At 47.2% G+C, this 15,079-nt stretch overlaps 1 protein-coding gene across 1 annotated transcript in view; it reads left to right on the top strand.

The window, feature by feature from the left end:
* LOC149428387 (ALS2 C-terminal-like protein) overlaps positions 1 to 15,079 on the top strand; it is a gene marked incomplete at its 3' end in the record, with an annotated part of 53,096 nt that overhangs the window by 32,999 nt on the left and 5,018 nt on the right. Inside the window, exons 2-5 of the mRNA XM_089667474.1 lie at positions 9,307 to 9,458; positions 10,928 to 11,036; positions 11,182 to 11,374; positions 13,903 to 13,968. Of these exons, the coding sequence (XP_089523600.1) occupies positions 9,357 to 9,458; positions 10,928 to 11,036; positions 11,182 to 11,374; positions 13,903 to 13,968 (470 nt within the window). The remainder of the gene's footprint in view (positions 1 to 9,306; positions 9,459 to 10,927; positions 11,037 to 11,181; positions 11,375 to 13,902; positions 13,969 to 15,079) is intronic.

The following is a 15,079-nucleotide window of genomic DNA, read 5'->3' on the forward strand; positions in this document are numbered from 1 at the left end:
TTGTTACTGGAGGCTTGGCTGGAAGAGCGGGGAGGGATTGTGTCGGAGAGTTTGCTGGGGAGAAGGGAACATGGTAGATGGATGATATCCAGATGTCAGGCAACCATGACCTGGAGGAGAACCATTGGCAAAAGGTCAAAGCCAAATGGAAAGCGAAAGTGGAGACAAGGTTCTGTGGTGTAGGGGCTCGGGCACAGGGTCAGGACAAAGGGTGGGCAGGAGGGGCAGATGCCCTGGGTGCAGAGAAGCAAGAAGGCAAAGAATAGAAGCATGGTGGTACAGCATGAATTACCAGTGGGGGAGCAATTCTGGATCCTTTCCCTGGGCGTTGGACAACCCTGTCCCAGTACAGCATGGGCATGCTCTGTTGTAGTTCCCTTTCTTCCTGAAAGGTGTTACTATAGCAAATATTAATCGGAGGATTAGTGGAGAAAAATAAAAACTTTCCACAGGAGGATGATAAACCCCTTCAGAGGCATTTTCCCTCACTTCCAAAGAAGGGTCACAGGGTTCAGGTCTGTGGTGGTGCAGGAGGGTCTTGAGGTGCTGCAAAGAGTCAATGGAGCACGGCCACTTCTGCTGGAGGGAATACTGAAGATGAAATGCCAATTTTTCGGCCTTGTTACTGGAGGCTTGGCTGGAAGAGCGGGGAGGGATTGTGTAGGAGAGTATTCCGGGGAGAAGGGAACATGGTAGATGGATGATATCTAGATGTCAGGCAACCATGACCTGGAGCAGAGCCATTGGCAAAGGTCAAAGCCAAATGGAAAGCGATGGGGGAGGCAAGGTTCTGTGGTGTAGGGGCTCGGGCATAGGGTCGGAACAAAGGGTGGGCAGGAGGGGCAGATGCCCTGGGTGCAGGGAAGCAAGAAGGCAAAGAATAGAAGCATGGTGGTACACCCATTCTACGGCATGCATTAACAGTGGGGGGCGCAATTCTGGATCCTTGCCCTGGGCGCTGAACAACCTTGTCCCGGTACAGCACGGGCATGCTCTGTTGTAGTTCCCTTTCTTCCTGAAAGGTGTTACTATAGCAAATATTAATCGGAGGATTAGTGGAGAAAGAAAGAAACTTTCCACAGGAGGATGATCAACCCCTTCAGAGGCATTTTCCCTCACTTCCAAAGAAGGGTCACAGGGTTCAGGTCTGTGGTGGTGCAGGAGGGTCTTGAGGTGCTGCAAAGAGTCAATGGAGCACGGCCACTTCTGCTGGAGGGAATACTGAAGATGAAATGCCAATTTTTCGGCCTTGTTACTGGAGGCTTGGCTGGAAGAGCGGGGAGGGATTGTGTAGGAGAGTATTCTGGGGAGAAGGGAACAGGGTAGATGGATGATTTCCAGATGTCAGGCAACCATGAGGTCAAAGGTGAAAGCCAAATGGAAAGCGAAGGTGGAGACAAGGTTCTGTGGTGTAGGGGCTCGGGCACAGGATCGGGACAAAGGGTGGTCAGGAGGGGCAGATGCCCTGGGTGCAGAGAAGCAAGAAGGCAAAGAATAGAAGCATGGTGGTACACCCATTCTACGGCATACATTAACAGTGGGGGGCGCAATTCTGGATCCTTGCCCTGGGCGCTGGACAACCCTGTCCAGGTACTGCATGGGCATGCTCTGCTGTAGTTCCCTTTCTTCCTGAAAGGTGTTACTATAGCAAATATTAATCGGAGGATTAGTGGAGAAAGAAAGAAACTTTCCACAGGAGGATGATCAACCCCTTCAGAGGCATTTTCCCTCACTTACAAAGAAGGGTCACAGGGTTCAGGTCTGCAGTGGTGCAGGAGGGTCTTGAGGTGCCTCAAAGAGTCAATCGAGCACGGCCACTTCTGCTGGAGGGAATACTGAAGATGAAATGCCAATTTTTCGGCCTTGTTACTGGAGGCTTGGCTGGAAGAGCGGGGAGGGATTGTGTAGGAGAGTATTCTGGGGAGAAGGGAACAGGGTAGATGGATGATTTCCAGATGTCAGGCAACCATGAGGTCAAAGGTGAAAGCCAAATGGAAAGCGAAGGTGGAGACAAGGTTCTGTGGTGTAGGGGCTTGGGCACAGGGTCGGGACAAAGGGTGGTCAGGAGGGGCAGATGCCCTGGGTGCAGAGAAGCAAGAAGGCAAAGAATAGAAGCATGGTGGTACACCCATTCTACGGCATACATTAACAGTGGGGGGCGCAGTTCTGGATCCTTGCCCTGGGCGCTGGACAACCCTGTCCAGGTACTGCATGGGCATGCTCTGCTGTAGTTCCCTTTCTTCTTGAAAGGTGTTGCTAGAGTAAGCAGTGAGTTAGTCCCTTGGATCCTGACGGATGAAGGCACCACCCCCGCCAGTAGAGGAGCACCCTACACATCGGTTTGGGCGGGCAGTTCTGATAGGCAGACTCAATAGGAGGAACAGGATTCTCTGAAGTAACACAGTACGGGATTCATCGTCCAGGCTGGCGGCCTTCCTTTTGGGGCTACTCTCATCCTCTATGTCACGGGTCTCCAATCTTTCCAAGCAAAAGGACAGTTGACTGTCCTTCAGACTTTATAGGGGGGGCGGACTTTGCCCAGTGGGAGCGGAAAATGGTCCAGTGTCAGTGGAGAATTTCCCCATTTGCACAGGGGCGGACTGACCATTCTGGCACTCGGGCACTACCCGAGGGCCTGGGGTCAGTAGGGGGCCCCATGAAATGCCCCTGGTACCTTTCATAGGCTTTTCTGGGTGTGCTTTGAGTGTGGGCAAGGACACAGGGGGCCCCATGATCCCCTATTGCCCGGGGGCCCCATGAGTTGTCAGTCTGCCCCTGATTTGCCCCATTGTTGGTATTAGTGGGAGGAATAGGAATTGGTACTAGAAGAGGGGGGAAGATTTTTGGCTTAGGGGGTTAATGTGAAGTTTAGTGCTTGAATTTGTTTTTTTTGGGGGGGGGGGGGGGGAGAGGATTTTTGCAGACACATAGGGGTTAATTTACTAAAGGCAAATAGACTGTGCACTTTGCAGGATCAGTTCCTCCACAGCTTAGTAGACGAGCAGAAGCTCTGCTGGCTTCCATCATCCAATCACATGCAAGCAAAAATGCAGATTTGTTTATTTTCCCTGCAGGTGATTGGCTATTCTTTGCTGCACCTCATTTACTAAGCTCTGGAGCAGCTGCACTTGCAGAGTGCACCGTCTATTGGAAATGCAAATTGGGAGTGCAAATCGGAGGTAATCCACACCGTAATGCTGTGGTGTCCCGAGGCAGGTGCAGGGGGTGTGCGCACCGGGTGACACCGACCGCACCGGGTGACACCGACCGCACCGGGTGACACCGACCGCACCGGGTGACACCGACCGCACCGGGTGACACCGTACCCGCTCCACGAAAAGGTAAGTTGTAAAGCAAGTCGACGATCCTCGCAGGATGGATCCGATCCATTATGCTCCCCAATGTGCAGATCTGATCCATTCTGCGGGGATCGTCGGCTTTCTTTACAACTTACCTTTTCGTGGAGCGGTTCCGGTGTCACCCCGTATAGGTTGCAAGCCGACGATCCCCGCAGGATGGATCGGATCTGCGGATTGGGGAGCATAATGGATCGGATCCATCCTGCGGGGATCGTCGACTTGCTTTACAACTTACCTTTTCGTGGAGCGGGTCCAGTGTCACCCCGTATAGGTTGCAAGCCGACGATCCCCGCAGGATGGATCCGATCCATTATGCTCCCCAATCCACAGATCCGATCCATCCTGCGGGGATCGTCGGCTTTCTTTACAACTTACCTTTTCATGGAGCGGGTCCGGTTTCACCCCGTATAGGTTGCAAGCCGCCGATCCCCGCAGGATGGATCGGATCTGCGGATTGGGGAGCATAATGGATCGGATCCATCCTGCGAGGATCGTCGACTTGTTTTACAACTTACCTTTTCGTGGAGCGGGTCCGGTGTCACCCCGTATAGGTTGCAAGCCGACGATCCCCGCAGGATGGATCCGATCCATTATGCTCCCCAATCCGCAGATCCGATCCATCCTGCGGGGATCGTCGGCTTCCTTTACAACTTACCTTTTCGTGGAGCGGGTCACCCCGTATAGGTTGCAAGCCGACGATCCCCGCAGGATGGATCGGATCTGCGGATTGGGGAGCATAATGGATCGGAGTCTGATCCATTATGCTCAATCCGCATAATTGGGAAGTTACAATATGGCATCTTGGCTTTGGTTTGGTTAAAGCTTTGCGTTCTGATGAGCATTAGATGTTGGCTTCCCCCGGCGTGGCCGTCATCCTTGAGGCACCACACATGGTGGGGGTGATGGAATCATCATGAGCTGCAATATGTAATGGATTCCCTGACGCTACAAATGTGGAAACAAAACCCCAGACTGCTGATTACAAACCTGACCTCACCATCGGCCGGCATGGTGGGGAGATCTTATGGTGGGGAGATCTTATGGTGGGGAGATCTTATGGTGGAGAGATATTATGGCGGGGAGATCTTATGGTGGAGAGATCTTACGGTGGGGAGATCTTACGGTGGGGAGATCTTACGGTGGGGAGATCTTATGGTGGGGAGATCTTACGGTGGGGAGATCTTACGGTGGGGAGATCTTACGGCGGGGAGATCTTTTGGTGTGGAGATCTTACGGTGGGGAGATCTTATGGTGGGGAGATCTTACGGTGAGGAGATCTTACAGTCAGGAGATCTTACGGTGGGGAGATCTTATGGTGGGGAGATCTTATGATGGGGAGATTTTATGTTGAAGAGATCATATGGCAGAGAGATCTTATGGTGGGGAGATCTTACGGTGGGGAGATCTTACGGTGTGGAGATCTTACGGTGTGGAGATCTTACGGTGGGGAGATCTTACGGTGGGGAGATCTTACGGCGGGGAGATCTTTTGGTGTGGAGATCTTACGGTGGGGAGATCTTATGGTGGGGAGATCTTATGGCGGGGAGATCTTACGGTGGGGAGATCTTACGGTGAGGAGATCTTACAGTCAGGAGATCTTACGGTGGGGAGATCTTACGGTGGGGAGATCTTAGGATGGGGAGATTTTATGTTGGAGAGATCATATGGCAGAGAGATCTTATGGCGGGGAGATCTTACGGTGGAGAGCTCTTATGGCGGTGAGATCTTATGGCGGAGAGATCTTATGGTGAAGAGATCTTATGGCGGAGAGATCTTACGGTGGGGAGATCTTATGGGTGGAGAGATCTTACGGTGGGGAGATCTTATGGGTGGAGAGATCTTACGGTGGGGAGAGCTTACGGTGGGGAGATCTTACGGTGGGGAGATCTTACGGTGGGGAGATCTTACGGTGGAGAGATCTTACGGTGGGGAGATCTTACGGTGGGGAGATCTTATGGGTGGAGAGATCTTACGGTGGGGAGAGCTTACGGTGGGGAGATCTTACGGTGGGGAGATCTTATGGTGGGGAGATCTTACGGCGGAGAGATCTTACGGTGGGGAGATCTTACGGGTGGAGAGATCTTACGGTGGGGAGATCTTACGGTGGGGAGATCTTACGGTGGGGAGATCTTATGATGGGGAGATTTTATGTTGGAGAGATCATATGGCAGAGAGATCTTATGGCGGCGAGATCTTATGGCGGAGAGATCTTATGGTGGGGAGATCTTACGGTGGGGAGATCTTATGGGTGGAGAGATCTTACGGTGGGGAGATCTTACGGTGGGGAGATCTTACGGTGGAGAGATCTTACGGTGGGGAGATCTTACGGTGGGGAGATCTTACGGTGGAGAGCTCTTATGGCGGCGAGATCTTATGGCGGAGAGATCTTATGGTGGGGAGATCTTACGGTGGGGAGATCTTATGGGTGGAGAGATCTTACGGTGGGGAGATCTTACGGTGGGGAGATCTTACGGTGGAGAGATCTTACGGTGGGGAGATCTTACGGTAGGGAGATCTTACGGTGGAGAGCTCTTATGGCGGCGAGATCTTATGGCGGCGAGATCTTATGGCGGAGAGATCTTACGGTGGGGAGATCTTATGGTGGGGAGATCTTATGGTGGGGAGATCTTACGGCGGAGAGATCTTACGGCGGGGAGATCTTACGGGTGGAGAGATCTTACGGTGGGGAGATCTTACGGTGGGGAGATCTTACGGTGGGGAGATCTTACGTTGGAGAGATCTTACGGTGGGGAGATCTTACGGGTGGAGAGATCTTACGGTGGGGAGATCTTACGGTGGGGAGATCTTACGGTGGAGAGATCTTACGGTGGGGAGATCTTACGGTGGAGAGATCTTACGGCGGGGTGATCTTACGGGTGGAGAGATCTTACGGCGGGGAGATCTTACGGGTGGAGAGATCTTACGGTGGGGAGATCTTACGGTGGGGAGATCTTACGGTGGGGAGATCTTACGGTGGGTTTATCCAGCTCATGTTGTAGGGTGACGCACGGAATATCCTGTCATTGGACAATGGAAGGAAATGCCGCCTTTACAGCTCATATTGTCGACTATGTGAAAGATTTCTGTGACATATAAGATCCACTAACGTGTCTAAAATGTAACTTTTGTGGCTCATTCACAAGGCATGAAATACAGAATGCTGCAGTGCCGTTCAGTCCCTATGACCCCCCTCCCCCTCAAACACATGTGGATGCGCACCATGCACTGCAGAGTGAACGATGACGTCTGTCAGATGAAATATGCATTGCGCACCTAAAGTGAAAGACTTCATTACACAATGGAAGTTCTGAGACAGAACCGACCCAAACCGCCCCGTCCTGACCAACGCCCCACCTTCCTGCTATCAGTGCAGAAACTACGACACAACCCACAAAAATAATCACTTCCTCAGATCTCCGCTGCCACCGGGAACCACAAGGTCCCTAATATGACACACCAGCCCAGTCCTGAGCGCACTTCCCGCTACTGACTTCCCGACGGGCAAACCGATTATATCAGCATGGAAAGAAGATCTGTACATTTCTACACTAATGTATCCATCTCCCGTCTGATCGATGTTTATAAACAATGTTACTTTGTATCTCTCTATCTCCCGTCTGATCGATGTTTATAAACAATGTTACTTTGTATCTCTCCATCTCCCGTCTGATCGATGTTTATAAACAATGTTACTTTGTATCTCTATCTCCCGTCTGATCGATGTTTATAAACAATGTTACTTTGTATCTCTATCTCCCGTCTGATCGATGTTTATAAACAATGTTACTTTGTATCTCTATCCCCCGTCTGATCGATGTTTATAAACAATGTTACTTTGTATCTCTCCATCTCCCATCTGATCGATGTTTATAAACAATGTTACTTTGTATCTCTCTATCCCCCATCTGATCGATGTTTATAAACAATGTTACTTTGTATCTCTCTATCTCCCGTCTGATCGATGTTTATAAACAATGTTACTTTGTATCTCTCTATCTCCCGTCTGATCGATGTTTATAAACAATGTTACTTTGTATCTCTCCATCTCCCGTCTGATCGATGTTTATAAACAATGTTACTTTGTATCTCTATCTCCCGTCTGATCGATGTTTATAAACAATGTTACTTTGTATCTCTATCTCCCGTCTGATCGATGTTTATAAACAATGTTACTTTGTATCTCTATCCCCCGTCTGATCGATGTTTATAAACAATGTTACTTTGTATCTCTCCATCTCCCATCTGATCGATGTTTATAAACAATGTTACTTTGTATCTCTCTATCCCCCATCTGATCGATGTTTATAAACAATGTTACTTTGTATCTCTCTATCTCCCGTCTGATCGATGTTTATAAACAATGTTACTTTGTATCTCTATCTCCCGTCTGATCCATGTTTATAAACAATGTTACTTTGTGTCTCTCCATCTCCCGTCTGATCGATGTTTATAAACAATGTTACTTTGTATCTCTCTCTCCCGTCTGATCGATGTTTATAAACAATGTTACTTTGTATCTCTCTCTCCCGTCTGATCGATGTTTATAAACAATGTTACTTTGTATCTCTCCATCTCCCGTCTGATCGATGTTTATAAACAATGTTACTTTGTATCTCTCTATCTCCCGTCTGATCGATGTTTATAAACAATGTTACTTTGTATCTCTATCTCCCGTCTGATCCATGTTTATAAACAATGTTACTTTGTATCTATCTCCCGTCTGATCGATGTTTATAAACAATGTTACTTTGTATCTCTCTCTCCCGTCTGATCGATGTTTATAAACAATGTTACTTTGTATCTCTCTCTCCCATCTGATCGATGTTTATAAACAATGTTACTTTGTATCTCTCCATCTCCCGTCTGATCGATGTTTATAAACAATGTTACTTTGTATCTCTATCTCCTGTCTGATCGATGTTTATAAACGATGTTACTTTGTATCTCTATCTCCCGCCTGATCGATGTTTATAAACAATGTTACTTTGTATCTCTCCATCTCCCATCTGATCGATGTTTATAAACAATGTTACTTTGTATCTCTCCATCTCCCATCTGATCGATGTTTATAAACAATGTTACTTTGTATCTCTCCATCTCCCATCTGATCGATGTTTATAAACAATGTTACTTTGTATCTCTCCATCTCCCATCTGATCGATGTTTATAAACAGTGTTACTTTTTCAGAAGGTCGATTTTTTTTACAGCAGCACCTCCTTCCACTGGAGGAACATTTTCTACCCCCCACTGGCCACAGTACAGCGCCCCTAAAGGCTGAAGGACAGTAAACTGGCCCTTTGTTTGAAAAGTTTGGAGACCCTGCAATAGGTGGTTGATAAACTGGGCATGGTGGGCAGCCCCCACATATTTAGAGGTGTGGTCCTGGTGGGACCGACTCATAAAGTGGCCATTTTTTTTTGTGGGGGGGTGCACACCCACACAGGAAGGTGGTCAGGCAAAGGGTCAACTGTGATCTGGGATCCGAGACCATAATGTTGGTAAACATGCTCTATAACTGGAAGTACCTGAACAAGGCCCTCCGTGGCAGGAACTCCATGGCAGGACCTCCATATCAGGACCTCCATGGCAGGACCTCCATATCAGGACCTCCATGGCAGGACCTCCATATCAGGACCTCCATGGCAGGACCTCCATATCAGGACCTCCATGGCAGGACCTCCATGGCAGGACCTCCATATCAGGACCTCCATGGCAGGACCTCCATATCAGGACCTCCATATCAGGACCTCCATGGCAGGACCTCCATATCAGGACCTCCATGGCAGGACCTCCATATCAGGACCTCCAGGCATTATCTAAAGAAAATCTGCAGATTAAAAAATAAAAAATTTGTAAATAATTTTTGAAGCCAATATGACAAAGCTGATCCAGGGTTCAGGACAAGGCGAGGATAACACGTTCTCATAATCACGTTTCTCCCGTTAGCTGAAGAATAGACGACCCGAGTGAATGCCGGGAGTCCGACCACACCAGTGATGTCCAAGATCAATGGAGCCTCCATTACACGCAAAGCAATCCGGCGTTCCGCCCCTCCCAGGAACAGCGCCAATCGGTCAGCGGGCACGTCTGTCATCAAGGTATGGTTTCTCCGTGAGCAGATCAGAGCTCAGAGCTCTAGTAGAGGCATATCCCCCCTGAATCACATGATATGGAGGGGATTGGAACACCAGAATCACATGATTGGAGGGGATTGGAACACCAGAATCACATGATTGGAGGGGAATGGAACACCTGAATCACATGATTGGAGGGGATTGGAGCACCTGAATCACATGATTGGGAGGGGATTGGAACACCTGAATCACATGATTGGGAGGGGATTGGAACACCTGAATCACATGATATGGAGGGGATTGGAACACCTGAATCATATGATTTGGAGGGGATTGGAACACCTGAATCACATGATTGGGAGGGGATTGGAACACCTGAATCACATGATATGGAGGGGATTGGAACACCTGAATCATATGATATGGAGGGGATTGGAGCACCTGAATCACATGATTGGGAGGTTATTGGAGCACCTGAATCACATGATTGGGAGGGGATTGGAGCACCTGAATCACATGATATGGAGGGGACTGGAACACCTGAATCATATGATATGGAGGGGATTGGAGCACCTGAATCACATGATTGGGAGGGGATTGGAACACCTGAATCACATGATTGGGAGGGGATTGGAACACCTGAATCACATGATTGGGAGGGGATTGGAACACCTAAATCATATGATTTGGAGGGGATTGGAGCACCTGAATCACATGATAAGGAGGGGATTGGAACACCTGAATCACATGATATGGAGGAGATTGGAACACCTGAATCACATGATTGGGAGGTTATTGGAACACCTGAATCACATGATTGGGAGGGGATTGGAACACCTGAATCACATGATTGGGAGGGGATTGGAACACCTGAATCACATGATTTGGAGGGCGGGACAATACCTTTGGCAATACAGGTATAGTGTATGAATTGACAACAGTTCCTGGGACTATGTTGAAGATGGAGGCATATACACATGAAGCAGAGATGGGACATGTGATCTCGCTGAGGGCAGGGACCATTCTGCAAGGTGCTCAGTATGTGGGACCCCAACCAGAAGTTCAGGGAAGGGTTGCTGAACAATCCAAGAAGAGTCATTTTCATGAGTAGGAAATTTAAGTGATTGTCCACATTTTAGAAGAAAATTTTTTTATTGGTTACTTTGAATTCAGATTTGGATTCAGAATAGTTTGTTAATCCGGAAGGTAAATTATGAATATATAAACCAATAAATAAATAAGAGTTCTATAGTAGTTCATAGCTACCAATAGGTTGCACCATGACGTCATTCAGGGGCTGTAAATATTTTAAGAACGTTTTGGAATATCGGGACTTGTCTTTGATTGTTTTAAATGACAAAAAGTCTCGCGTAGCAATTTAATGTCATAAAAAAAATATTTAAAAAAATGGAGTCTCTGCGTTAGTTTGCCATTTTTTCGATCACACGATCCTGGGCGTGTCTCCGCTGAGTCCTCTGTCTCTGGATTTGCAGAATATTTGCCTGACGGGCGCCGAGTCCCTGCTGGAGGGCGAGGAGAAGTTCCTGTCCACCTTGTCTCAGGTGAACACGCTGGTCCTGAACACGTTACTGCAGTCCACAGGTAGGAGTCTCATCTCTTGCAGGAAATGTTTCTTTTCGTTTTTCGCAATCGTTTGCTGATGGATTTTCGATTTTATCATTTTTTAATAAATAAGAAGCTTTCATTTCATTAATTCCGATCATTTTTTTTTTTTTGCCTTTTCCAGAGACGCATCACGAGCTCCCCAGCAAAGATTACTCGAAGGGGCTGAAGGTCTTGAATGACAAATTTCACAAAGTCTGGGACCTGACGGCCGGATGTCTCCAAACACTAAGACACGTTTACGGTCACTTGGCGGTGGACGTCCAGGACATATACCTCATGGCGGAGGAGACCAAGTTCATCCGCGTCTACAGCGAGTGAGTGTTCCGTGAACGGGATCCCGCTAGTTCTGGTTTTGGGTGGAGTGTGGAGGTGTTGGGTCTTCCGTTGGGTCATTTATTGCCGTCCTCGTCCCGAGACACAACCGAGAATGTGATGGAATCTTCCCAAAGTGAAGAGACATTCTCTCTTAGATGGTGCTCATTAACCACCTCCCGTCCGGCCCATGTATATAAACGGCCAGACGGTGGCAGTGCAGGGGCGGGTGGACGTTTATAAATGGCCTCCCCTCTCCCTGCGTGTGCGTGCTCCAAGAGAGCGCACAGCACCGCGATACGGTGCCCGCAGTGTCCTCCTGACACAGTGGAACACCGATCGTCGTACGGGACCTCTGTGTGAGGTCCCAATCATGTGATCACTGATTGGCCAACCAGTGATCACATGCAGAGTAGTAAGCAAGATGTCACTTCTGGCATCATTGCTTACTACTTGTGAAATCTGTGAATGATCACCGAGGTCACATGGTACAGGGCTATTCACAATAGCTTTGCACCATGTGACAAGCTGTGACCAATCACAGCTGACACAGTATTTCTCAATGGCTACAAGAATGCAGCCAGAGAGAAGGAGAGATGATTGATTTTGCAGCCTTTATGGGTGTAAAAGCAATCAGTGTAAAAAAAATAAATAAATCTTCATCACCCCCCACAGGTAGTACAGTGTCACCATGGTCCTCCATCACTTCAGAGGTCTCCCCATAACACCAGAGAGGTTTCACCATCACATCAGAGGTCTCACCCATCATATCAGAGGTCCTCCATTACTTCAGAGGTCTCCCCATAACACCAGAGAGGTTTCACCATCACATCAGAGGTCTCACCCATCACATCAGAGGTCCTCCATCACTTCAGAGGTCTCCCCATAACACCAGAGAGGTTTCACCATCACATCAGAGGTCTCACCCATCATATCAGAGGTCCTCCATCACTTCAGAGGTCTCCCCATAACACCAGAGGTCTCATCACATCAGAGGTCCTCCATCACTTCAGAGGTCTCCCCATAACACCAGAGAGGTTTCACCATCACATCAGAGGTCTCACCCATCATATCAGAGGTCCTCCATCACTTCAGAGGTCTCCCCCATCATATCAGAGGACCTCTGAAGTGATGGAGGGGACCTCTGAAGTGACGGAGGGACTTCTCTGGTGTTATGGGGAGACCTCTGATGTGATGGGGGACCTCTGATATGATGGGGGACCTCTGAAGTGATGGAAGACCTCTGATGTGATGGGGGACCTCTGAAGTGATGGAGGACCTCTGATGCGATGGAGGAATCTCTAATGTGATGAAGGGCCTCTAATGTAAAAGGGGTACCTCGGATGTGAAGCAGAGACCTCTGATGTGATGGAGGACCTCTGATGTGATGGGGGAGACCTCTGATGTGATGGGGGGACCTCTGATGTGACAGGAAAGATCTCTGATGTGATGGGACAACCTCTGATGTGACGGAGGGACCTCTCTTGTGTTATGGGGAGACCTATGATGTGATGGAGGACCTCTGATGTGACGGAAGGGACCTCTGATGTGATGGCAGAGACCTCTGATGAGACGGAGGGACCTCTCTTGTGTTATGGGGAGACATCTGAAGTGATGGAGGACCTCTGATGTGATGGGGGGACCTCTGAAGTGATGGAGGACCTCTGATATGATGGGGGAAACCTCTGATGTGATGGAGGACCTCTGATGTGACGGGGAAGATCTCTGATGTGATGGGACAACCTCTGATGAGACGGAGGGACCTCTCTGGTGTTATGGGGAGACCTCTGATGTGATGGAGAACCTCTGATGTGACTGAGGGACCTCTGATGCGATGGGGGGACATCTGATGTGATTGGGGACCTCTGATGTGATGGAGGAATCTCTGATGTGATAGAGGACCTATAATGTAAAGGGGGAACCTTGGATGTGATGGCAGAGACCTCTGATGTGATTGGAGGACCTCTGATGTGACGGGAGGGACCCTTGGTGTTATGGGGAGACCTCTGATGTTAGGAGACCTCTGATGTGATGGAGAACCTCTGATGTGATGGGACAACCTCTGATGTGATGGAGGACCTCTGATGTGACGGGAGGGACCCTTAGTGTTATGGGGAGACCTCTGATGTGATGAGACCTCGGATGCGATGGAGGACCTCTAATGTAAAGAGGGGGACCTTGGATGTGATGGCAGAGACCTCTGATGTGATGGGAGGACCTCTGATGTGATTGGGGACCTCTGATGTGATGGAGGACCTCTGATGTGATTGGAGGACCTCTGATGTCACTGAAGGTGATTTCATCAAGGCAGTTGTGTGTCTCACCCCAGGCTCAGGTTCCGATCGGTAAGTAACATTTCTGGCTGCCACAACTGCAAATTATTTGCGATCCGCTCCTCTAGGCCTTGTAACATCACACTCCCCCGGTGCCCAGGTTGCCAGAACAATGGGGTTTTTTTTTGTATTTTTTGGGGGGGGGGGTTGTCTTTTTTTTTTTTTTTTAATAACCAGATTTTTGTTTCTTTATTTAGATATTTTTCAGCCGTAACAAGTTATGTGGTGATCAGAGGGTTTGAAAAATCAGCGAAGCAGACAAGGTGAGTCTGTAATAAATACCAAGGTGTCACTCATTCTAACTGCCATTCATTGTGGCAGAATTCTCCAAAGACCGGGAACACCGTGTACACCCCCGATATAAAGAGCCATTGTTGGCATTCTTGTTGATTTTCCATTAACTTTGCTATCTCCAGGACTTCTCCAGAGCCTCCCCCATCCTCTGGATCTCTCTACCCCAATCTATCCGACTATCGCCTACTCTGCTAACTTTTAGGCGATCTCTGAAAACCGATCTCTTCAGGGAAGCCTATCCTGCCCTCCGCTAATAATGGAATCTTCTACTCCTCCTACCAGTCCATCCCCCACAGTTACTACCTTTTGTACCACTAGCCCCTCCCTCCTAGATTGTAAACTCCCAGGATCAGCCCCTCCCTCCTAGATTGTAAGCTCCCAGGATCAGGGCCCTCCTATCCCTCTTGTATTGATCTGTATTGTTGCTGTATTGTCTCCCGTTATATTGTAAAGTGCTGAGCAAACCGTATCCTGTATAATAATAATAATAATAATAATAATCCTGTATAATAATAATAATAATATAAATCCTGTATAATAATAATAATAATAATAATATAAATCCTGTATAATAATAATAATAATAATAATATAAATCCTGTATAATAATAATAATAATAATCCTGTATAATAATAATAATAATATAAATCCTGTATAATAATAATAATAATAATAATAATAATATAAATCCTGTATAATAATAATAATATAAATCCTGTATAATAATAATAATAATATAAATCCTGTATAATAATAATAATATAAATCTTGTATAATAATAATAATAATAATATAAATCCTGCATAATAATATAAATCCTGTATAATAATAATAATAATAATATAAATCCTGTATAATAATAATAATATAAATCCTGTATAATAATAATAATAATAATAATCCTGTATAATAATATTAATAATAATATAAATCCTGTATAATAAAAATAATAATCCTGTATAATAATAATAATATAACTCCTGTATAAATAATAATAATAATATAAATCCTGTATAATTATAATAATAATAATACCATAAATCCTGTATAATAATAATATAAATCCTGTATAAATAATA

Source organism: Staurois parvus, unplaced genomic scaffold (assembly GCF_062004578.1).
Source record: "Staurois parvus isolate SC_StPar_1 unplaced genomic scaffold, SC_StPar_1.0 ptg003272l, whole genome shotgun sequence".
Classification (NCBI taxonomy): Eukaryota; Metazoa; Chordata; class Amphibia; order Anura; family Ranidae; genus Staurois; species Staurois parvus.